The sequence below is a fragment of the Atractosteus spatula genome, chromosome 28 (genome assembly GCF_055471065.1).
Source record: "Atractosteus spatula isolate fAtrSpa1 chromosome 28, fAtrSpa1.hap1, whole genome shotgun sequence".
Classification (NCBI taxonomy): Eukaryota; Metazoa; Chordata; class Actinopteri; order Semionotiformes; family Lepisosteidae; genus Atractosteus; species Atractosteus spatula.
The window spans coordinates 2,933,053-2,957,087 of record NC_142733.1 but is presented as its reverse complement, the minus strand read 5'-3'; the positions used below and the strand labels follow the sequence as shown (position 1 = coordinate 2,957,087).

The window sequence follows — 24,035 nt, the reverse complement described above, 5'->3', positions numbered from 1 at the left end:
GGTTTTACATCTCATCCGAAGGACGGCGCCTGTTTACAGTATAGTGTCCCCGTCACTATACGGGGGCATTAGGACCCACACAGACCGCAGGGTGAGCGCCCCCTGGTGGCCCCACTAACACCACTTCCAGCAGCAACCTTAGTTTTTCCCAGGAGGTCTCCCATCCAGGTACTGACCAGGCTAACCCCTGCTGGGCTCCAGTGGGCTGCCAGTTGTGAGTTGCAGGGTGATATGGCTGCTGGCAGTGAGATCACTGTCTCTTAATGTCTCCTCAGGCCCCAGAGGAGAGAAACTACCACATCTTCTACCAGCTGTGCACCTCCTGGGACCTGCCTGAGCTCTGTGCTCTGCGGCTGGGTGAGAATCTTGCCCCCTACTGTCCCCCCCACCACTGCTGTTTAATGTCCAACAGCACAGGAACATGAATCACGACTGGGGAGCCTCAACCAGACCCCCAGCCTGGCTGTGGGGTCCCCAGGCAGGGAGCACAGCCCCTGCGTTCGACGTGAGCTGACCCCGCTGGGGGAGGGAGGGAGGCTGGGGACCGCAGGGACAGAGAGTGGGGTGTCTCGGAGCCCCTCTCTTCCGGGGGGCACTCATGTGACTCTGTGGTTCCTCCCCCCAGCGCCTGCGGAGCAGTTCCGCTACACGAGGCAGGGCGGGGGGGCGCAGACTCCCGGGACAGCCGACGGCGCGGACCTCGAGCGGACACGCAGGGCTCTCGCTGTGCTGGGTGAGTGTGTGAGCCAGTCCTGGCGCCAGCACGGCCACAGGAAGGATGAGCCTGGTAAAAAAAGGGCATCTTTTTAAAATGCAAAGGAACAAGTAATAGGTTTATTCCATGCTGAAAAAAAGAAGAAAGAGAACACAACGTTTCGGCCGTGGAGCCTTCTTCAGGTGTGGTCTTCATCTTTTTAAAATGTAAACTCTGCTCATGCAAAAAGCTTATGATTTTAACATTGTTTTACATACAGGCATCAGGACCTTAACGTAATTATGCTGATCATGGCTGGTGAGGGTGATCAACACCATCAGACTGCCTGAAAATTAACATCCACAATCATGACGTTGGGTTTCTCGTGGTGCTGAATAGAGACCTACTGAGTAGATGCCGTTTGGAGGCTAAATTATTTAAAAGCAGACCAGCAGCTGTTGCTGAATTTATGTCTGCACTGTGCTTGCAGGAGTGCAAGCTGACCAGCAGATGGAGCTGTTCCGGATCCTAGCAGCTCTTCTGCACTTGGGAAACATAGAGATCCGAGCCAGCTCCAGAGACGGCGAGAGAAGTAGCATCAACGTAAAGCCCCTATTTCTTTATTATTACCTCTTCTTATTTACCCATTTTTTTACTTTTCTAACCATTCAATCTGACAATGGGGTTTGGCAATGTTGCTGGGATTCATTCAGAGAGACTACACTCTTTGTCATGTGGACACGCCCCTCTGACCCCCCCCCCCCCCCCCCCGGAAAGCTAGGTGTCACGTGACTCGCTGCGAGCTCCGCAGCGCCAGACAGGCGTGTCAGAGGCTCTCGTGATGACATCACCGCACACCTGCGTGGGATTGGCTGTTTTGCCAGACGGCCGAGAGATCGAAAGCCCTGGAGAGTAATCCCTGTGCCCTGTCTGCAGGGCTCTGCCAGCGGTGTGCCACAGCTCTGGGAGTCCCAGTCAGGGGGGCACAGTCTCAAACCTGCAGTATCAGGACTGTTGGGCTGCACCTCTGAGTGAGCTCCTATTCTGGGCTCAGGGCCTCGGTGCTGAGCATGCACTGGTGACCCAGTTAATTTTGAGGTGCACCACAAAGAGTTATGAGCACCCCCTTCGGTTCTCACAATAACGAGGTGCCAGTTGATCGCTTGCTATGTCCCGCAGGTGGATGACGTTGCGCTGGCTGTCTTCGTGAAGATGCTGGGCGTGGAGCGATCTCAGATGGCACACTGGCTGTGCCACCGGCGGCTGGTGGTCGCCGGGGAGACGCTGGTGAAGCCGATGCCATGGCAACAGGCGTGCGAGGCGCGGGACGCCCTGGCCAAGCACGTGTACGGCCAGTTGTTCTCCTGGGTCGTCCGGCGGCTCAACGCTGCACTGCAGGCACCCAGGAGGACACCTAAATCCTTCATCGGGGTCCTCGACATCTACGGGTGAGCTGGCCAGTTGTGTGTGTGTATGCTTAATAATAATAATTATAACAACAATAAAAATAATTCTGTACACTTCTATAGCACTTTTCTTGATACTCCACTCAGAGCTCTTCACAGGTCATGGGGATCCCCTCCACCACCACCAGTGTGCAGCCCCACCTGGGTGGTGAGACAGCCAGAGTGCGCCAGTCTGCTCCTCAGTGGGGAGGAGAGCAGAGTGATGAAGCCAGTTCAGAGATGAGAATTATTAGGAGGCCATGATTGATAAAGGCCAGGGGGAAATTTGGCCAGGACACTGGGGTAACACCCCTACTCTTTTCAAGAGACACCCTGGGATTTTTAATGACCACAGAGAGCCAGGACCTAGGTTTAACATCTCATCTGAAGGACGGTTCCATTTTTACAGTATAGTGTCCCCGTCACTATACCTGGGCATAAGGACCCACACAGACCACAGGGTGAGCGCCCCCTACTGGCCCCACTAACACCTCTTCCAGCAGCAGCCTTAGCTTTCCCAGGAGTCTCCCCTCCAGGTACTGACCAGGCTCACACCTGCTGGGCTCCAGTGGGCTGCCAGCTGGGAGCTGCAGGGCGATAGAGCTGCTGGCTGGTTAGGCGTTGCAGTGACAGTGGAACAGTACCTGTGAAGAGCAGTTTCTTGCTTCGTCCAGTACAGGGTTGCATTTGAAGGGACCTGGGAGCAGCTCCTGGAACAGGAGTCAGCCAGGTGTGTCCTGCGAGATCGCAGTTCTAAGGCATCGCAGGCCGGAGTGATGCAGTAGCACAACAGAAGAGTATTCATCTGTCAGGCAGTCACAGGCTCCTCCTCCTCCTGCAGGTTCGAGATGTTCGAGAGGAACAGCTTCGAGCAGTTCTGCATCAACTACGCCAACGAGAAGCTGCAGCAGCAGTTCACCCAGGTGGGTCTCCTGGCCACGAGTCTGCCCGCTCTCCCTTTGCTTCCTCTGTCCGTAACGCCCCCCCCTCCCGCCCGCAGCGCGTCTTCCAGCTGGAGCAGGAGGAGTACGTGCGCGAGGGCATTCCCTGGAGCCGGGTCGAGTTCAGCGACAACCAGCCCTGCATCGCGCTGATCGAGGGCCCCCTGGGGGTGCTGGACCTGCTGGACGAGGAGTGTCGGGTCCGTAGGACACAGACGCCGCTGCTGCGCTGGGCACAGCCCGCCAGTCGGACGTGAGGCCTGTTTCTGGTGGCCTAATCCCAGCTGCCTTTGCCTTGCCAGATGCCGAAGGGGTCGGACGAGACCTGGGCCCGGAAGCTGTACGAGCAGCACCAGAACCAGAACCCCAACCCACATTTCGGGAAACCAAGAATGTCCGACACAGCTTTCGTCATCCTGCACTTCGCTGACAGGGTGAGATCACGGGCACAACACGCCAGAGTCACGCTGCGCTCAGGGGTGGAGTGCAGATCACAGCCCGCTTACAGCACAGGAGTGCTGCTGTTTCTCTCTCTCGCCGTGCGAGTCTCTGCGTCTCTGTGTCCGTGTCTCTGTGTCTCGGCGTCTCTGTGTCTGTGTCTTTCTGTGGCAGTGTCTGTGAGCCTCTGCATCTCAGTGTCTCTGTGTTTCTGTCTCTGGAAGTTCCAGTTTGAGTGTGAGCTGTTTGTGTCACAGTGTCCCTGCATCTCTGAGTCTCTGTGTCTCTGGCAGGTCCAGTATGAGTGTGAGTTGTTTGTGTCTCTGTCTCTCTGTGTATCTGCATTCACTGCGTTTCTGTGTCTCTGGCAGGTCCAGTATGAGTGTGAGCTGTTTGTGTCACAGTGTCTCTGCACCTCTGTGTTCTGCGTCTCTGTGTCTCTGTGTCTCTGGCAATTCCAGTATGAGTGTGAGCTGTTTGTGTCTCTGTGTCTCTGCATTCACTGCATCTCTGTGTCTCTGGCAGGTCCAGTATGAGTGCGAGGGGTTTCTGGATAAGAACCGGGACACCGTGTTTGAAGAGCCCATCAATATTCTGAAGGCCAGTCAGGTACTTGTGTCCCAGCAGTGACCAGTGGAGCTCGTAGTCTGGCGCTCCCTACCTCTGTATGGTTTCTGACCAGCTGTCTCCCTTCAAGCACAGGCTGAGCTGGGTGAATATTGTTATTTTAACAAGCCTGCCTGTGTAGATTTAATCAAAGGAAGAGTCTGTGACTACTGTGGTCCAAAACAGATCATGGCTCTTGGAACTGGAGTCTTTGACATTAGTCATTGGGGACAGTCTCTCTGTAATCACCACCTGTGTCTCCCCCCTCCTGCCCACTCTAGTCTGAGCTGGTGGCAGAACTGTTCCAGGAGGAACCAGCAGAGGGAGCCCTCACCCTCCCTGGACTGAAGTCTGTTTTGCCCAATGGGAGCCTGCGTGCGGGTAGAAGGAGTGGGCTTTCTACAATTCGAGAGTACAAACAGACAGTGGGGTTTCAGGTGAGCTCCCCCTAGTGGCCTGGCTGTGGTAACTACACACTTAATTGCACAGGGGCTCAGTGGGAATTCTCTGGCTGACCTCTGTATTGTCCATGTGTCTCTCCGCAGTTCCGGCAGTCCCTGCGCCTCCTCATGGACACGCTGAACTCCACCACGCCACACTACGTGCGCTGCATCAAGCCCAACGACCTCAAGCAGCCCTTCCTGTGAGTCTGACTCGGGTTCGAGCTGGTCTTCTGCTGCGCAGCAGGCGGATCCATTTCCAGCTGCAGACTCTTGTGCAAACAGCTCGTAAGGTTTACGGACAAAAGTCAGGAAGCTGCAGCACTGCACGGGTGCGAGCCTGGGCCCTGTCACTAGCGGACTGTGACTGGGATTCCCCAGGCGCACAGTTGGTTGAGCAGTGCTGGGGGTGGGGTCAGTCTGCAGGGATCTCTCTGCTCTCAGCTGCACAGCTCACCGTGCTGTGAGTGACGCGCCTCTCCTGCAATCAGGGCTCCTCCTCCGGTAATGGGGCGGAGCTGCCTGTGATGTGGTGAAAGGCGATTGGTGGGCAGTAGCTGTCGATCTGAGATTGTTCTGAAAGGAATGTCTGCGCCGGAGCCCGGCGGTGTGTCTCCCTGATGCCCAGCGCCGCTGCAGTTGGGATTTTCATCTCTCGCTGCGGCTTCTTTTTCAGGTTTGACCCCAAGAGGGCGGTACAGCAGCTCCGGGCCTGTGGGGTTCTGGAGACGATCCGGATCAGTGCCGCTGGCTACCCGTCCAGGTGAGCTGCTTCTGTTCTTGATAATAGAGCCACTTTCTTCGGCTCTACAGAGCTACAGGCTGCAGATCCAGTGTGGAAGGAGCTGAAGGCGCAAGGCTGGCTGGTGATGCACTAAAGCAGTAAAAGCACTAAAGCACTGCTGTCATCATGCTGTTTGCTGAACCTGGCAACAGTAAACTAGTGTGACAGTAACTGCTGTTGTTTTACCACAAGAGATCAGTACTAAAACCATTAATGACTACTGTATGGAGAAGGCAAGTCCAGTCCCTGGACTAGAGAGCCACAGCCCAGGAGTTTGGCTAGAGGAATTGGGATTCTTATTTGAGCTTTTCTCTCACAGCACCACAGAGTACAACAGACAGCACCACACCTTCGGGATCAATAAAGTCTTATCTACAGTGCCTTGCGAAAGTATTCGGCCCCCTTGAACTTTTCAACCTTTTGCCACATTTCAGGCTTCAAACATAAAGATATAAATTTTTTATTTTATGTGAAGAATCACCAACAAGTGGGACACAATTGTGAAGTGGAACGAAATCTATTGGATTTTTGAAACTTTTTTAACTAATAAAAAAATGAAAAGTGGGGCGTGCAAAATTATTCGGCCCCTTTACTTTCAGTGCAGCAAACTCACTCCAGAAGTTCAGCGAGGATCTCTGAATGATCCAATGTTGTCCTAAATGACTGATGGTGATAAATAGAATCCACCTGTGTGTAATCAAGTCTCTGTATAAATGCACCTGCTCTGTGATAGTCTCAAGGTTCTGTTGAAAGCGCAGAGAGCATCATGAAGACCAAGGAACACACCAGGCAGGTCCGTAATACTGTTGTGGAGAAGTTTAAAGCCGGATTTGGATACAAAAAGATTTCCCAAGCTTCAAACATCCCAAGGAGCACTGTGCAAGCGATCATCTTGAAATGGAAGGAGTATCAGACCACTGCAAATCTACCAAGACCTGGCTGTCCCTCTAAACTTTCAGCTCAGACAAGGAGAAGACTGATCAGAGATGCAGCCAAGAGGCCCATGATCACTCTGGATGAACTGCAGAGAACTACAGCTGAGGTGGGAGAGTCTGTCCATAGGACAACAATCAGTCTTACACTGCACAAATCTGGCCTTTATGGAAGAGTGGCAAGAAGAAAGCCATTTCTCAAAGATATCCATAAAAAGTCTCGTCTAAAGTTTGCCACAAGCCACCTGGGAGACACCCCAAACATGTGGAAGAAGGTGCTCTGGTCAGATGAAACCAAAATCGAACTTTTTGGCCACAATGCAAAACGATATGTTTGGCGTAAAAGCAACACAGCTCATCACCCTCAACACACCATCCCCACTGTCAAACATGGTGGTGGCAGCATCATGGTTTGGGCCTGCTTTTCTTCAGCAGGGACAGGGAAGATGGTTAAAATTGAGGGGAAGATGGATGCAGCCAAATACAGGACCATTCTGGATGAAAACCTGTTGGAGTCTGCAAAAGACCTGAAACTGGGACGGAGATTTATCTTCCAACAAGACAATGATCCCAAACATACAGCAAAATCTACAAAGGAATGGTTCACAAATAAACGTATCCAGGTGTTTGAATGGCCAAGTCAAAGTCCAGACCTGAATCCAATCGAGAATCTGTGGAAAGAGCTGAAAACTGCTGTTCACAAACGCTCTCCATCCAACCTCACTGAGCTCGAGCTGTTTTGCAAGGAAGAATGGGCAAGAATTTCAGTCTCTCGATGTGCAAAACTGATAGAGACATACCCCAAGCGACTTGCAGCTGTAATCGCAGCAAAAGGTGGCTCTACAAAGTATTAACGCAAGGGGGCCGAATAATTTTGCACGCCCCACTTTTCATTTTTTTATTAGTTAAAAAAGTTTCAAAAATCCAATAGATTTCGTTCCACTTCACAATTGTGTCCCACTTGTTGGTGATTCTTCACATAAAATAAAAAATTTATATCTTTATGTTTGAAGCCTGAAATGTGGCAAAAGGTTGAAAAGTTCAAGGGGGCCGAATACTTTCGCAAGGCACTCTATCTATCTATCTATCTATCTATCTATCTATCTATCTATCTATCTATCTATCTATCTATCTATCTATCTATCTATCTATCTATCTATCTATCTATCTATCTATCTATCTATCTATCTATCTATCAGCACCACAGTGTACAGCAGACAACTCCACAGTGTACAGCAGACAGCACCACACAGTACAACACAGTAAATAATAGAGACCGTATGCAGAGACCGTAATCAAACTGGGCAATTGGATGATTTGATGAATTGGACCTCTGAATAAGACAGTTTAGAGATGGGAAGAGACAAACTAACTGATCAAACAGAACAAACCACACAAGTCTTGAGACTCTGGAGATTTTGGAGTGACTCTTAGGGACTGGGGCTGGTCACCCCCGATCTAGTGTTTTCTGTATATTGTCAACAGTAATGTTAACCAGAAACTACTGCTGTTGGGGTTACAGGTGGTCCTACCCAGAATTCTTCAGCCGGTACAGGGTTCTGATTCGTGACAGGAAGGCAGGTCACGAGGACCAGCAGGCTGTGTGCCGCCGGGCCCTGGGGGAGCTCATATCGGACTCGGATCAGTATTGGTTCGGCAAAACCAAGATCTTCTTCCGGGCCGGACAGGTGGCCCTGCTGGAGAGGCTACGCGCTGAGCGCCTACACACAGCCTGCGTGACCATTCAAAGCCGGGTCAGGGGCTGGCTGGGCCAGCGCCGGTACAGGCTGATCTGTCAGGCCACCCTCACCCTGCAGAGATACATCCGGGGAGCCCTAGCCAGAAGGTGAGCCCCGAAACAAGTACCCCTTCACCCCAAGATCTGTTGGTAGGTCGCAACTCATGATCAGATCCTCCTGTCCCAGCCTGCAGTACTGCACATGACCAGAACGGTGCTCCACGCCACATTTCTAGATGGAAATGTTTAGATATAATGAACCATAATGAACCAGCCTCATGGTACCCTGTACTGTAACTTCCCTGTGTGATCCACTGTGTGATCCAGCAGCTCTGTCACCCTGCAGCTCCCAGCTGGCAGCCCACTGGAGCCCAGCAGGTGTGAGCCTGGCCAGTACCTGGAGGGGAGTCTCCTGGGAAAGAATAAGGCTGCTGCTGGAAGAGGTGTTAGTGGGACCAGTAGGGGGCGCTCACCCTGCGGTCCATGTGGGTCCTAATGCCCCAGTATAGTGACGGGGACACTAGATTGTAAAAAGGCGCTGTCCTTCAGAAAACCGAGGTCCTGACTCTCTGTGGTCATTAAAAATCCCAGGGTGTCTCTCAAAAAGAGTAGGGGTGTAACCCCGGTGTCCTGGCCAAATTTCCCCCTGGCCTTTACCAATCATGGCCTCCTAATAATCCCCATCTCTGAACTGGCTTCATCACTCTGCTCTCCTCCCCCCTGAGAGCTGGTGTGAGGTGAGTGGACTGGTGCACTCTGGCTGATGACTGTGATGATTTTCCAGGCTGGCCCAGTTGCTCCGGGTGTCCCGGGCAGTGCTCCTGATCCAGAGGACGTTCCGCATGGTCCAGGTGCGCCGGCTGTACCTGCAGCTTCGCTCGGCTGCTGTCACCATCCAGGCGGCCGTGCGTGGGACCCTCGCGCGCAGAGCCTACAGACAGGTAGGGGGCGGTAGCGTGCAGGAGAGGTAACTCCCTGTAGCCCGATCTCAACGAGACTCGGAAACCCAGCCGGGCTAGGCCTCCCGGGTCAGAACCGGGACAGGGGTCTTACAGTTTCCCGCTGCAAGTAGTTCTGGTGGAACAGCAGATGGGTGGCGCTCTTCCAGAGCTTCCAAACCAGAGATGCCAAAATAATCCCCCTGCAGCTCTGTCACCCTGCAGCACCCAGCTGGCCGCCCACTGGAGCCCAGGAGGTGTGATCCTGGTCAGTACCTGGACAGGAGACTCCTGGGAAAGCTGAGGTTGCTGCTGGAAGAGGTGTTAGTGGGGCCAGTAGGGGGTGCTCACCCTGCAGTCTGTGTGGGTCCTAATGCCCCAGTATAGTGACGGGGACACTATACTGTAAAAAGGCGCCGTCCTTCGGATGAGCTCTAAAACCGAGGTCCTGACTCTCTGTGGTCATTAAGAATCCCGGGGTGTCTCTCGAAAAAAGTAGGGGTGTTACCCCGGTGTCCTGGCCAAATTTCCCCCCTGGGCTTTACGCATCATGGCCTCCTAATAATCCCCATCTCTGAACTGTGAAGCTTGCCAGAGTCCTGATGCTGCTGGAGTTTGAGCTGGCGTCTCTCTCTCTCCTGTCCAGCTGGTGGCGCACTGCGCGGCCACAGTGCTGCAGGCACGAGTGCGCGGCTGGCTGGCGCGCCGCGGCTTCCTGCGTATGCGGCAGGCGGTGCTGTGCCTGCAGTGCTGCTACCGCCAGCTCTGCGCCCGCCGGGAGCTGAGGCGCCGCAGGGCTGCCGCGCGGTCGGTGGAGAGGTACCGCGAGCTGCACAAGGGCATGGAGGTCAAGCTCATCCAGCTGCAGCGCAGAGCGGACGAGCAGGTGAGAGGGGCTGGGGTCAGAGGGCACAGGGCAGGTGAGAGGGGCTGGGGTCAGAGGGCACAGGGGCTGGGGTCAGAGGGCACAGGGGCTGGGGTCAGAGGGCACAGGGCAGGTGAGAGGGGCTGGGGTCAGAGGGCACAGGGGCTGGGGTCAGAGGGAACAGGGCAGGTGAGAGGGGCAGAGGACAGGTGAGAGGGGCTGAGGTCAGAGGGCAGAGGACACAGGGCAGGTGAGAGGGGCTGGGGTCAGAGGACACCGGGGCTGGGGTCAGAGGGCACAGGGCAGGTGAGAGGAGCTGGGGTCAGAGGGAACAGGGACTGGGGTCAGAGGGCACAGGGCAGGTGAGAGGGGCTGGGGTCAGAGGACACCGGGGCTGGGGTCAGAGGGTACAGGGCAGGTGAGAGGGGCAGAGGGCAGGTGAGAGGAGCTGGGGTCAGAGGGCAGAGGGCACAGGGCAGGTGAGAGGGACTGGGGTCAGAGGGCAGAGGCCAGGTGAGAGAAGCTAGGCTGGTCTATCTCAGACTGGATGAAATGTGGACTATTAACCACACACTCAGCTGGAAAGCCCCTTGACGTCTCGAGGAGATGCCTCTATGCTCTCTGGACTCTCTAGAACAGGTGCAGGACTACTCCTGGAGTTTGCTTCAGGTGGGTTCCTCAAATTCTGCTGCTTGAGAAAAGCTGTTAATTGACCCCCAGGCCCGGGAGAGCACACTGCTGAGGGAGGCCCTGGGTTCAGAGCGGGCGGCTCACCGCGCAGAGCTCGCCCGGCTGCAGGGGGCGCTCGAGAGGCTGCAGGAGCAGGGGCAGGGGCGCTCAGCCCTCGCCCGGCTGCAGGAGCAGCGACGGCAGGAGGAGGAGGAGCAGAGGAGGAAGGCGGCGGAGAGGGATACGCAGGAGATCGCCCGGCTCACGCAGGTGGACAGCTCACCACTTCCAGCCTGGTTTGCTTTTACACGACTGCGCCAAAGGCTTCGGCAGTTAGACATTTTCTAGCTGTTGTCTTCAGCCCTGGCTGCTGACTCTCCCTGTTGCTCTGCTCCTCACTCTGTCTCTCAGGAGGTCCAGGCCCTGCGGGAAGAGAAGGCGGCTCTGGAGGCAGAGAGGGAGGCACTGTGCACCCGTGTCCTGGCGCAGGAGAGCAGTCTGGAGGGTACGTCCCACTCTCCACCAGTCTGCCTACCTGTTCCAGCAGTCTTTCAGGCCACTTCTCCCTCTGTCCACCTGTACACCTTTTCAACTGTCCACCTGTCCCCTGGTCCAGCGATTCACCTGTCCACCGATTCACCTGTCCACGTCTCCGACAGTTCCCCAGTCGCCCTGTCCCCCTGTCCACCAGTCTGACTGTCTCCCTGTTTGTTTGTTTCCTCAACTATCCTTCTGTTTGCTTGTCCACCTGTCTGTTTGTCCACCTGTCTTTTTCTCAAGCTGTCCTGCACCTCAGGGCACTGGTGCAGACTGGGAGGGAACTCCGATTGACCTGTCCGGTCTGTGTGTATTCATTCAAACCTCCCTGCATCTCCCTGTTTCTCTCCTGTTTTTTGACACTTTACACTTTTTCCCAAACTTCTCTCTTACCTAATCGGCTTCCAGCAGCACTTTGTGAAACACAGTTCTGTGGTAGTGTGGACAGGCGGCAGTCTGCCCCTGGGGCTGCTGGGTCATTGTGCTTGACCGTGCTTCTGTGTTGTCTGTGTGCACGGCGACAGAGCGGGTGGCCCAGCAGGTGGCGCAGTCGAGCTCCTCTCTGCACGCCGAGCTGGAGGAGGAGAGGAGGCGGTACCAGGGCCTGCTGAGGGAGTTTGGCCGTCTGGAGCAAAGATACGACAACCTGAGGGAGGAGGTTATGCTGGCTGAGGTAGGGCCCTGAGCTGTGGAGAATGATACTGCAGTTCCCCAGGCTGCCACAAGAGGGAAGCAGAGTGCTGCTCACTCTGTAGTCTGTCGGTGTGTTTGAGGTGACCCATGAACCCGTTTTGCTACATTACAAGAGGCAGCCTGGTCAGCTGTTCTGCAATTCAAGAATCTAGATGGTGAGTTGTTTTCCATTGGAGGCTATAGACTGTACAGTCTTTTGTTAGCTTCTCACGTTGGTTTAGGAACCCCTCTGAGAAGAGCTAGGAACTGTGTGACTCCTGCTACAGTAGTACAGATGGCTGTGGGATTTGTCCCGCAGTGTGAGAATAAGTGTGTGAGTGCTTGAGTGTGTGTGAGAGAGTTTTTGTGTGTGAGTGTGTCAGCAGGTTTGTGTGAATATGTGTGTGAGCAAATGAGTGTGCGTGAGCATGTGTGAGTTAATGAGCTGGTGTGTGTGTGCATGTGCGCAAGTGTGTGAGGATGTGAGTGAGAGTGTGAGTGTGTGTGAGTGTCTGTGAGAGTGTGAATGTGTGTGTGTGAGTGTGTGTGAATGTGTGTGTGAGTGTGTGGGAGTGGGAGTGTGTGTGAAATCATCTGAGAGTCTGTCTATGTCCTCCACATGCTGGGTTTTCAATTGAAATGCACATGGTGCTGTACTGTTTGTAGTACAATACAGCAATAAGAAAAATAGAGCTGATTCAGAACTGTTGGACAGTGTCTGTTTTCTGATAAGGCTGAGTTTTCAGTGGAGCCCCCTGGAGGTGAAGTGGGGTGTAGCAGGAGTTCTGTTCAGACTGGAGTGGACCTGGTTCTGTTCTGTGCCATGCAGAGGTCTCGTGGTCACCGGCGGACGGACTCATCCCAGAGCCTGGTTCTGGGATTCATCCCGCCTGTGTCTCCCGGCGTGGAGGAGGCAGACAGGAGGATCAGTGTGACATCACCCCCCCCGGAGGGGAGAGCCTGGGTCCTCGGAGCACCCTGGGTAGGAGTGGGCGAGAGTGAGCAAGTGTGAGTGTGAGTGATAATGTCTATGAGCGGGTGTGTGAGCACTTCAGTGTGAGAATAAGTGTGTGAGTGCTTGAGTGTGTTTAAGAGAGTTTTTGTGTGTGAGTGTGTCAGCGAGTTTGTGTGAATATGTGTGTGAGCAAATGAGTGTGAGTGAATGAGCTGGTGTGTGTGCATGTGAGCAAGTGTGTGAGTGTCTGTGAGAGTGTGAATGTGTGTGTACGAGTGTGAGAGTGAGCGAGTGTGTGTAAGTGTGTGTGTGAGTATGTGGGAGTGGGAGTGTGTGTGAAATCATATGAGAGCCAGTGAGTGTGATCGAGTGAGAGAATTGTGTGTGTGTGTGGGCAAATGAGTGTGAGCATGTGTGAGTGAATGAGCTGGTGTGTGTGTATGTGAGCAAGTGTGTGAGGGTCTGTGAGAGTGTGAATGTGTGTGTATGAGTGTGAGTGTGTGTGTGAGAGTGTGAATGTGTGTGTATGAGTGTGAGTGAGTGTGTGTGTGTGAGGGTCTGTGAGAGTGTAAATGTGTGTGTGAAATCATATGAGAGCCAGTGAGTGTGATCGAGTGAGTGAGTGTGTGTGTGGGAGTGGGAGTGTGTGTGAATGTGTGTGAGTATGAATGAGCACGTGAGAGTGTGAGAGAGCGTGTCAGAGACACACTGACACTCACCCTCTGACTGTCCGTCACCAGGACTCGCTGATGGAGGCGGTGGGTGTGGCCAAGGATGGAGCTGAGCGAATGAGAGGAGAGGACCTGCGTCATGCTTATGACGCAGTCCGAGTCGCTAACAAGTGAGTCACTTTGGCAGCTATAGGAGACTGGTAAAGGGTGCAGCGATAGGGGACTGATACAGGGTGCAGCTATAGGGGACTGATACAGGGTGGAGCTATAGGGGACTGATACAGGGTGCAGTGATAGGAGACTGATACAGGGTGCAGCTATAGGGGACTTTTGTTGGGACTAATAAAAAGTTTCTGAAGTGGATTAATGCGATGAATAATACAGGAAACCATCGACACTGTTAAGCGGGACAGAACCAGCAGAAGAAATACACTGCCTGCTGCTCAGCTCTCTTCCAATCTCCCGATCCTCCTCCTCTCTCTCTCTCTCTCAGGATCCTGGAGTCTCAGCTCCTGTCCCAGCGCTCGCAGTGGGAGGGAGAGATCTCTGCATTACGACAGCAGGCTCAAGGGCCCAGGCAGGAGGGAGGGGTGTCGGACTTGGCCCTCAGCCCCCTGATTGACACCCCCCTGCCCCCCCCAGTGCAGGAGCAACTCGCGGCCCTCGTCTCCGACAACATGGTGAGGGGAACATGGGGTCTACATGCTGCACTGTCCATGCGTGATGATGACTTATATGCTGTGCATTAATGTGACTCCTGTGTCTGTTGTTGTCTGTTAATGCATTGTGTTGATGGACCAGTAGGTGGCGCGCCCCCTCCAGTGCACCATTATGGTGTTCAGCAGCAGGTTCTGTCCCTCAGTTAAGATGTTAAACTGAGTCCCAGGGATGTTTGCAAGAGTGGAGGTGCTACCCCTGGTATCCCGTCTAGGGATGTGCAGGGGGGCTGCTGTGTGTCCTGTGTGTCCTGTCTATCCCTGTGTGTCCTAAGTGTCCTGTGTGTCCTGAGTGTCCTGTGTCCTGTCTGTCTCTGTGTGTCCTGTGTGTCCTGAGTGTCCCTGTCTGTCCCTGTCTGTCCCTGTCTGTCCTGAGTGTCCTGAGTGTCCTGAATGTCCTGAATGTCCTGTGTCCTGTGTGTCCCTGTCTGTCCCTGTCTGTCCCTGAGTGTCCTGAGTGTCCTGTCTGTCCCTGTGTATCCTGAGTGTCCTGTGTCCTGTGTGCAGGATCTGATGGAGCAGGTGGAGGCTGCGGAACAGGAGTGTCGCAGGCTGAGGAGGGAGCTGAGGGACCTGAGAGACACACTGACACTAATAAACACTGGTCTGGCACCCTCTCTCTCACTCTCTGTATCACTCTCACTCTGTGTGCAGTCTGTCACTGTGAGCATCACTCTGTATCACTCTCATTCTGGGAGCATCACTCTGTATCACTCTCTCCTTGAGCACTCTGTCACTGCGAGCATCACTCTGTGTTCCCTCCTTCCTCTGTGTCTCACTCTGTATACCCCTTTCTCTGTCTCACTCTGTGTACTTCTCTCTCTCTGTGTCTCACTCTGTATACCCCCTCTCTGTGTCTCACTCTCTCTCTCTGTCTCACTCTGTGCACCACTCTCTCTCTGTCTCACTCTGTGTACCACTCTCTCTCTCTCTCTGTCTCACTCTCTGTCTCACTCTGTGTCTCACTCTGTGTACAACTCTTTCTCTGTGTCTCACTCTGTCTCACTCTGTGTCTCACTCTCTCTCTCTCTGTCTCACTCTGTGCACCACTCTCTCTCTGTGTCTCACTCTGTGCACCACTCTCTCTGTGTCTCACTCTGTGTACTTCTCTCTCTCTGTGTCTCACTCTGTATACCCCCTCTCTGTGTCTCACTCTCTCTCTGTCTCACTCTGTGCACCACTCTCTCTCTGTGTCTCACTCTGTCTCACTCTGTGTCCTCTGTTCTCAGACCCAAGGTCTGCCACACCCACTGGAAAGGAGGGCTCAGCTGCCCAGCACAAGGGGGAGCCGTCTCTGGGGCTGCTGGAGTGCAAGAAGAAGGACGAGGCGCAGCTGCTCAGGACGGTGGTCACAGGTTGGTCACTGGCAGACTGATTCTGGCCGCAGTGCTCTCGTACCGCTGAGGCACACCGGTCCCTCACAGCGCCTCTTCTCTCCTGCAGACCTGCGGCCAGACACCGCGCTGTCCCTGCCCCCCGGCCTCCCAGCATGCCTGCTCTTCCTGTGCATTCGCCACCTGGACTGGGCTGGGGAAGAGGCCCGAGTGCGCTCGCTGTGCGGTGCCGTGGTTAGCGCCATCAAGGGGGCGCTGAAGGTATTGCATGCACATGACTTGACATTTTTCTTTTTTTTTTCCCTCAGCATAATCGTTAACTACTTTAAAGTTTTTCACAGACTGACATAAATTCTTCTTTCTTTACTGGCCCCAACGAACATGTTTAAAAGCGACGGATATATTGTTATAAAGCTCTACTTGTCCCATCCCCTGCACCTGCTGATGTGTACTATTAAACAGTTAAAATCTCCAATCTGGTCTTCGTTTTCCTGTTGATGTAAAGACCTTCAAATGTCATACAGTCACGCGAAGCAGTCAGTGCTTTCTCCTTCCTGTCTCCACTGTGCACTTTCTTGTTCTGCTCCTCCATGCTGTGATCCTATGTGTTTCGTCTGATCTCTCCCTAGAAACACAGTGCCAACCTGGACATGACAGCTCTGTGGCTCAGGAACAGCTTCCTGTTGACTGATCTCCTGACACAGCACAGCACACCGCAAGCCAGCGAGCAGGTGGGTTGTGTGTCTGCGTCTCTGTGTGTGAGTGAATTTGTGTGTGCATCTCTGTGTGTGAGTGTGCATCTGTGTTTGTGTTTGAGCATTTTTGTGTGTGACTGTGAATCTGTGTGTGCATCGCTGTGTGTATGTGAATTTGCGTGTGCATCTCTGTGTGTGAGTGTACATCTGTGTGTTTGTGTGCGAGGATATCTGTGTGTGAGTGTGAATTTGTGTGTGCATCTCTGTGTGTGAGTGTATACCTGTGTGTTTGTGTGTGTGCATCTCTGTGTGTGTGTACATCTGTGTGTGTGTGCATGAGAGTGTGGGTGTGTCTCTCTGTGTGTACCCATGTATCTGAGTGAGCAGCTCTGTGTGTGATTATGCATTTCTGTGTATTGGAGTGTGAATCTTTGTGTGTGCAGGAGAGTGTGGGTGTGCCTCTGTGTTTGTGTCAGTGAGTGTGGGCCTGTGTGTGAATATGAGTGTGTGTGTCTGGGTGTATTCAATAATCCATCTGATTCATGCATTATAGAACATCTGATTAATCCCCCCAAGAATGCAAATGGTTTCAACTCCCTCAGCCCCAGAGCACATCTTGAAGAGAACATTTTATTTTTATGCTTAATATATTTTTTTCAGCACTTTTCCCTGGAGCCATCAAGCTAAAGAGACATTTTTCTGAAAATGAAAACTAACATCTTTTCAAAAGAGTATTCTATTGTATTGCTGTTAGACCAGACACTACCAAAAAGTGCATAGTAGGCTTCTGTAGGTTTCTGGATTTAATCTGTGACTGTAATCAGCTGAAATCTAGTTTGCATCTATCTGCACTACCACACTGAAATGCACTGCCTTCTGACCTTTGACCCTGTCCCTGTGGGACCAGCTTGATTCAGTGGAGGAAACCCCACAGCTGACCTTCGACCTGAGTGGGACACGCCAGGCCCTGAGCAACCTGTCCATCCAGGCGTACCATCAACTGCTCGGCATTACAGAGAGCCGCCTCCAGCCCCTGATCGGTGAAGCCTGGCTGTCTGATCCTGCCTCAGTGTTTCTGATCGGCCATCTCTGTCTGCCTGTTTCTGTGTGACTGTCTCTCTCTCTGACACGGGCACAGTGTGGGTGTTTATCTGTCTGACACCGGCACAGTGTGGGTGTTTATCTCTCTCTGACACGGGCACAGTGTGGGTATTTATCTCTCTCTGACACGGGCACAGTGTGGGTGTTTATCTGTCTGACACAGGCACAGTGTGGGTATCTCTCTGACACGGGCACAGTGTGGGTGTTTATCTCTCTCTGACACGGGCACAGTGTGGGTGTTTATCTGTCTGACACGGGCACAGTGTGGGTGTTTATCTCTCTCTGACACGGGCACAGTGTGGGTATTTATCTCTCTCTGACACGGGCACAGTGTGGGTATTTATCTGTCTCTGACACGGGCACAGTGTGGGTGTTTATCTGTCTCTGACACGGGCACAGTGTGGGTGTTTATCTCTCTGACACGGGCACAGTGTGGGTGTTTATCTGTCTCTGACACGGGCACAGTGTGGGTATTTATCTCTCTGACACGGGCACAGTGTGGGTGTTTATCTGTCTCTGACACGGGCACAGTGTGGGTGTTTATCTCTCTGACACGGGCACAGTGTGGGTATTTATCTGTCTGACACGGGCACAGTGTGGGTGTTTATCTCTCTGACACGGGCACAGTGTGGGTGTTTATCTCTCTCTGACACGGGCACAGTGTGGGTATTTATCTGTCTGACATGGGCACAGTGTGGGTGTTTATCTCTCTCTGACACGGGCACAGTGTGGGTGTTTATCTCTCTCTGACACGGGCACAGTGTGGGTGTTTATCTCTCTCTGACACGGGCACAGTGTGGGTATTTATCTGTCTGACATGGGCACAGTGTGGGTGTTTATCTCTCTCTGACACGGGCACAGTGTGGGTGTTTATCTCTCTGACACGGGCACAGTGTGGGTGTTTATCTCTCTCTGACACGGGCACAGTGTGGGTGTTTATCTGTCTGACACGGGCACAGTGGGTGTTTATCTCTCTCTGACACGGGCACAGTGTGGGTGTTTATCTGTCTGACACGGGCACAGTGTGGGTGTTTATCTGTCTGACACAGGCACAGTGTGGGTATTTATCTCTCTGACACGGGCACAGTGTGGGTGTTTATCTGTCTCTGACACGGGCACAGTGTGGGTGTTTATCTCTCTCTGACACGGGCACAGTGTGGGTGTTTATCTCTCTCTGACACGGGCACAGTGTGGGTGTTTATCTGTCTGACACGGGCACAGTGTGGGTGTTTATCTGTCTGACACAGGCACAGTGTGGGTATTTATCTCTCTGACACGGGCACAGTGTGGGTGTTTATCTGTCTCTGACACGGGCACAGTGTGGGTGTTTATCTCTCTCTGACACGGGCACAGTGTGGGTGTTTATCTCTCTGACACGGGCACAGTGTGGGTATTTATCTGTCTGACACGGGCACAGTGTGGGTGTTTATCTGTCTGACACGGGCACAGTGGGTGTTTATCTCTCTGACACGGGCACAGTGTGGGTGTTTATCTCTCTCTGACACGGGCACAGTGTGGGTGTTTATCTGTCTGACACGGGCACAGTGTGGGTGTTTATCTCTCTCTGACACGGGCACAGTGTGGGTGTTTATCTCTCTCTGACATGGGCACAGTGTGGGTGTTTATCTCTCTGACACGGGCACAGTGTGGGTGTTTATCTCTCTGACACGGGCACAGTGTGTGTTTATCTCTCTGACAGGGGCACAGTGTGGGTGTTTATCTCTCTGACAGGGGCACAGTGTGGGTGTTTATCTCTCTGACACGGGCACAGTGTGGGTGTTTATCTCTCTCTGACACGGGCACAGTGTGGGTGTTTATCTGTCTGACACGGGCACAGTGTGGGTGTTTATCTCTCTCTGACACGGGCACAGTGTGGGTGTTTATCTGTCTGACATGGGCACAGTGTGGGTGTTTATCTGTCTGACACGGGCACAGTGGGTGTTTATCTCTCTCTGACACGGGCACAGTGGGTGTTTATCTCTCTCTGACACGGGCACAGTGTGGGTGTTTATCTCTCTGACACGGGCACAGTGTGGGTGTTTATCTCTCTCTGACATGGGCACAGTGGGTGTTTATCTGTCTGACACGGGCACAGTGTGGGTGTTTATCTCTCTCTGACACGGGCACAGTGTGGGTGTTTATCTCTCTCTGACACGGGCACAGTGTGGGTGTTTATCTCTCTGACTGCCTCTCTCTCTCAGTCCCTGCGATGCTGGAGAGTGAAACGATTCCTGGGCTGTCCAGCTCGGCGGGGAAGGCAGGGGGATCTAGGAAACGGGCCTCGGGTGCGAGCAAGGGGGGGCCGGGCATGGCTGCTGTGCTCCAGGAGCTGGGTGCTCTGGACGCTGCGATGGCGCACCAGGCTCTGTGCCCACAGCTGCGCAGACAGGCCTTCCAGCAGCTCAGCCACCTGCTGGCTGCCACTGCTCTCAACAGCCTGCTGCTGCGCAGGGACGTCTGCTCCTGGAGTCGCGGCCTGCAGATCAGGTAAAGGGCCTGCTTGTCTATCCCTCTCACCTGTCTGCCTCCCCTCACCTGTCTGCCTCCCCTCTCTGTCCCCCTCACCTGTCTGTCTCACCTGTCTGTTCCCCACACCTGTCTGTCTGCCTCACCTGTCTGCCTCCCCTGTCTGTCCCCCTCACCTGCCTGTCTCGCCTGTCTGTCCCCCTCACCTGTCTGCCTCCCCTCACCTGTCTGTCTGCCTCACCTGCCTGCCTCCCCTGTCTGTCCCCCTCACCTGCCTGTCTCGCCTGTCTGTCCCCTTCGCCTATCTGCCTCCCCTGCCTGCCTCACATCTCTGTCCCCTTCACCTGCCTGCCTCACGTGTCTGCCTGCCTCATCTGTCTGTCCCCCTCACCTGTCTGTCTCCTTCACCTGTCTGCCTCACCTGTCTGTCCCCCTCACCTGTCTGTCTCCTTCAACTGTCTGCCTCACCTGTCTGTCCCCCTCACCTGTCTGTCTCCTTCAACTGTCTGCCTCACCTGTCTGTCCCCTTCACCTGTCTGCCCTCTTCACCTGTCTGTCCCCCTCACCTGCCTGTCCTCCTCAACTGTCTGTCTCCTTCACCTGTCTGCCCCCCTCACCTGACTACCTCATCTGCCTGTCTCACCTCTCTGTCCCCCTTGCCTGCCTGCCTCCCCTGTCTGTCCCCCTCGCCTGCCTGCCTCACCTGTCTGTCCCCCTGTCTGCCTGCCTCACCTGTCTGTCCCCCTCAGACAGACATCACTAAATCTCATCTTAACCTCACCCGTTCTCTCTCCTTATCCCTCACACATCTTTATCAGGTACAATATCAGCCAGCTGGAGGAGTGGCTGAGGAGTCGCTCCCTGCAGACAGGGGGCACTATGGACTCGCTGGAGCCTCTGATCCAGGCTGCCCAGCTGCTGCAGGTCAGCAAGAAGTCAGAGGAAGATGCCCGAGCCATTGTGGAGACCTGCACTGCCCTTTCCAGCCAGCAGGTGGGGATATTGTATATGTCATTGTACCCTTATACAGTAGAGCAGCAACACAACTGCTGTGTGAAGGGGCTGCAGTGGATTTCTAAATTAAATTTGATCCAATTAGCAGCTTCACACCTGTGGAGGTAAAGATGCTGCTGTCTCATTCACACCACCATGTTGATGCTGGGGAACAGGCAAGACAGCAGCACATTCTTGAGACTTTGAGTTTACTGTTGCTCAAGAAAAATTGAGCAAATACTGCCTACATCTGTCTTTGTCCCTGTTCCTATGTCTGTTTATTTATTCTGGCTTGATTTATTTTCTCTGTCTACCAAAGTGTCAAGCTGGTAAGAGCTTAAATTATTCAGTCAGTCCAGTGTTATTTAGGATTGTTCGAGAACGTTTTGATTTAGGATGTTTCAGATAAAAGCCCTTCAGCTGCACAGAGAGGAATGAGATATGAATTCTTGATATCATGATGACAGTCATGTCCCAGTCACTTGTGTTGTGTAGCTGCTCGTGTTGTGTTCCAGGTGATTGTTGTGTTGTGTGTTGGAGCTGTGTGGTGTCTCTGACTGAGCTTAGAGTATCACATAGCAAAGAGCCTTTTCAAAGCGTCTCAGAAGGTTGAAGCTGGCTGTTTTCCAAGTGCCCTGCCTCTTGCGTATGAATTCAGCGGTGGCAGTTCAGAAATCTGTGTGCTTGTTGGGTGTCGCGGTAGAATTTTACAGACGATTGTGGTAGAGGAGCTTCACGTTTCTGTTGGTGCGGGTGTCAGTTGATCTGATCCAGCAGATACAGGCGGAACGTACAGGGAAGTGCAGTTAAAACTCGGAACAGGAGGCACTTCTGTTGCAATAGAGCCCAATCCGTCATTCACCACCCCAGCCATCCCGGCCAGAAACTGCGCTGGCAAGTGTTCTGGATGTAATTGTTTTGTTAGTAATGTACTGCCAACATTGTGTGGTGTCGTCTGCTGTTCTGTGATTGTCTTGAGAAAGCAGCATGAATAAGAATTCCAATGTACATGTGCAAGTGGCAATGAGCGCCTCTGCTCTACTCTCCTGTTCACTAAGGGTTGTGGGAGTCTGGAACAAGCTGTCTGATCAGCTACCTGACATGTTGTTGAGGTTGCTGCCTTGTCTCCTTTCAAGCCGGCCTCCTTGTTTGTAAACTCTCCTATGATCTTATGACTGGAAATTTTCTTTTGTCTCATTTTTTCCTGTCCACCCAAACACCTACATCCATGTCGACAGTAAGAGGACGTGTGCTTATCTCTCTCTTGCTCTCTCTCTCTCTCTCGTCCCTGGGTACCAGATCGTGAAGATCTTGAGCCTTTACACGCCTCACAGCGAGTTCGAGGAGAGAGTGACGCTCAACTTCATCCGCACCGTGCAGGTACAATACAGCCTGCAGAGCTCAAGACCAGCTCTATGAGGGGAAGCGTAGTTTAATAATAATTCCTTACCTTTATATAGCTATGGACACTCCACTCAGAGCTCTTCACAGGTAATGGGGATCCCCTCCACACCCACCTGGATGATGCGCCAGTCCGCTCCTCACACACCAGCTCTCAGTGGGGAGGAGAGCAGAGTGATGAAGCCAGTTCAGAGATGGGGATTATTAGGAGGCCATGATGGGTAAAGGTTAGGGGGAAATTTGTTCAGGACACCAGGGTTACACCCCTACTCTTTTCAAGAGACACCCTGGGCTTCTTAATGACCGCAGAGAGTCAGGACCTTGGTTTTACGTCTCATTTGAAGGATGGCGCCTTTTTTACAGTATATTACTTTATTGGCCATATACAATTTCTTGTATTAGGAATGTGTCTTTTTGCAGACCCCAGCTTGCTCTCCGTGAGACAAAGACAGGGAGAGAAGCTGGGGGTCAGAGTGCAGGGTCAGCCATTTATACAGCACCCCTGGAGCAGTTGGGGTTAAGGGCCTTGCTCAGGGGCCCGACAGAGTAGGATTCCTCTGCCGGCTGCAGGATTTGAACCAGCAACCTTCCAGCCACAGGCGCAGATCCTGAGTCACAGAGCCACCGCTCCGCCCCATACTGGGGTGTCACTATACTGGGGCATTAGGACCCACACAGACCCCAGGGTGAGCGCCCCCTGCTGGTCACACTAACACCTCTTCCAGCAGCAGCCTCAGCTTTCCCAGGAGTCTCCCCTCCAGGTACTGGCCAGGCTCACACCTGCTGGGCTCCAGTGGGCGGCCAGCTGGGAGCTGCAGGGAGGTGTTGCGAGTCGTCAAGACTGCAGCCTGGCTCCGCCCTGCCCTGACTCCCTGCCCTCCGTCCGTTCCAGGCCCTGCTGACCGAGCGAGCCGGGCGGGGGCCCCGACAGCTGCTGCTGGACGTGCGGCGCGTGTTCCCGGTCACCTTCCCCTACGTGCCACCCCCGCCACTGCGGGCCGAGCAGCTGGACATCCCGACCTGCCTGGGGCTGGCCTTCCTGCGCAGGGTGTAGCAGCGCGGCTGCTGGGAGCTGGACTGGCGGCCCCTGCTGGACAGGAGGGGTTACTGCCAAGAGCTGCTGTGTGAATGGGGAAACAGCGCTTCTGGGAAAATTGGCCCTGATGTGTCTGTGTGTGTCCTATGATGGTTTCTATCCTCCGTCCCGCCTGTGCAATGGGGTTTCTAGGGGTAATTACCCCAAAGAGGGGCTCTCTCTCCAACACCTCAGCGTCATTTGACCCTTAGAAATCTGCAGAGTGACCTAGAAATGGCCAATAGGTCTGTGCTGTGAGGATAGCAATCTATTTCATTTTAATAATAATAATTGCTTACACTTATATAGCGCTTTACTGGACACTCCACTCAAAGCGCTTTACAGGTAATGGGGATCCCCTCCACCACCACCAGTGTGCAGCCCCACCAGGATGATGCGCCAGTCCGCTCCCCACACACCAGCTCTCAGTGGGGAGGAGAGCAGAGTGATGAAGCCAGTTCAGAGCTGGGGATTATTAGGAGGCCATGACTGGTAAGGGCCAATGGGAAATTTGGCCAGGAGACTGGGGTAACACTCCTACTCTTTTCGAGAGACACCCTGGGATTTAAAAAAATAAAATAAAAAAAATTTTAGCCGTAGTGAAGTCATTCCTCTTCAACTGCAACACACTCACTCACGAAAGAGCCCTTGCTGACTAATCCCACCCTGCCCCCTGCTGGGCTAGCGACACGACTCGGAGGACTCAGACTCGAACCCGCGACGGGGGAGCTCGTCTTGTGCTGGTAGGGGCCTTGCACTGCAGAATCGTCTGCTCAGCAGCCCTGCAGAAAAGCACAGCCTGTGTCTTTTCAGCAGACAGCAGGTGCTCTCCTTTCGCCGACAGCGAGGGGGCCGGTGCGGTGACCGCGCGTCTCACACCCCATTAGCGGGGCTCCCCTGGGGCCATCGATCTCTCACTGCGTCGAGAG

The 24,035-nt window shown here is 53.6% G+C and overlaps 1 protein-coding gene across 1 annotated transcript in view; it reads left to right on the top strand.

The window, feature by feature from the left end:
• Window positions 1–23,699, top strand: part of LOC148813736 (unconventional myosin-Vb) — a 28,717-nt gene extending 5,018 nt beyond the window's left edge. The window contains exons 7-35 of the mRNA XM_088907581.1: window positions 276–357; window positions 626–733; window positions 1,185–1,297; window positions 1,874–2,142; window positions 2,981–3,062; window positions 3,140–3,280; window positions 3,383–3,514; window positions 4,044–4,127; window positions 4,406–4,561; window positions 4,670–4,767; window positions 5,241–5,327; window positions 7,803–8,126; window positions 8,803–8,959; window positions 9,603–9,842; window positions 10,542–10,760; window positions 10,902–10,995; window positions 11,552–11,700; window positions 12,529–12,681; window positions 13,395–13,495; window positions 13,819–14,005; window positions 14,549–14,645; window positions 15,271–15,396; window positions 15,485–15,636; window positions 16,005–16,106; window positions 16,978–17,110; window positions 19,373–19,658; window positions 20,456–20,630; window positions 21,930–22,010; window positions 22,924–23,699. Of these exons, the coding sequence (XP_088763707.1) occupies window positions 276–357; window positions 626–733; window positions 1,185–1,297; window positions 1,874–2,142; window positions 2,981–3,062; window positions 3,140–3,280; window positions 3,383–3,514; window positions 4,044–4,127; window positions 4,406–4,561; window positions 4,670–4,767; window positions 5,241–5,327; window positions 7,803–8,126; window positions 8,803–8,959; window positions 9,603–9,842; window positions 10,542–10,760; window positions 10,902–10,995; window positions 11,552–11,700; window positions 12,529–12,681; window positions 13,395–13,495; window positions 13,819–14,005; window positions 14,549–14,645; window positions 15,271–15,396; window positions 15,485–15,636; window positions 16,005–16,106; window positions 16,978–17,110; window positions 19,373–19,658; window positions 20,456–20,630; window positions 21,930–22,010; window positions 22,924–23,085 (4,290 nt within the window). The 3' untranslated portion in view covers window positions 23,086–23,699. The remainder of the gene's footprint in view (window positions 1–275; window positions 358–625; window positions 734–1,184; window positions 1,298–1,873; window positions 2,143–2,980; window positions 3,063–3,139; window positions 3,281–3,382; window positions 3,515–4,043; window positions 4,128–4,405; window positions 4,562–4,669; window positions 4,768–5,240; window positions 5,328–7,802; window positions 8,127–8,802; window positions 8,960–9,602; window positions 9,843–10,541; window positions 10,761–10,901; window positions 10,996–11,551; window positions 11,701–12,528; window positions 12,682–13,394; window positions 13,496–13,818; window positions 14,006–14,548; window positions 14,646–15,270; window positions 15,397–15,484; window positions 15,637–16,004; window positions 16,107–16,977; window positions 17,111–19,372; window positions 19,659–20,455; window positions 20,631–21,929; window positions 22,011–22,923) is intronic.
• The last annotated feature ends 336 nt before the right edge of the window (window positions 23,700–24,035 follow it).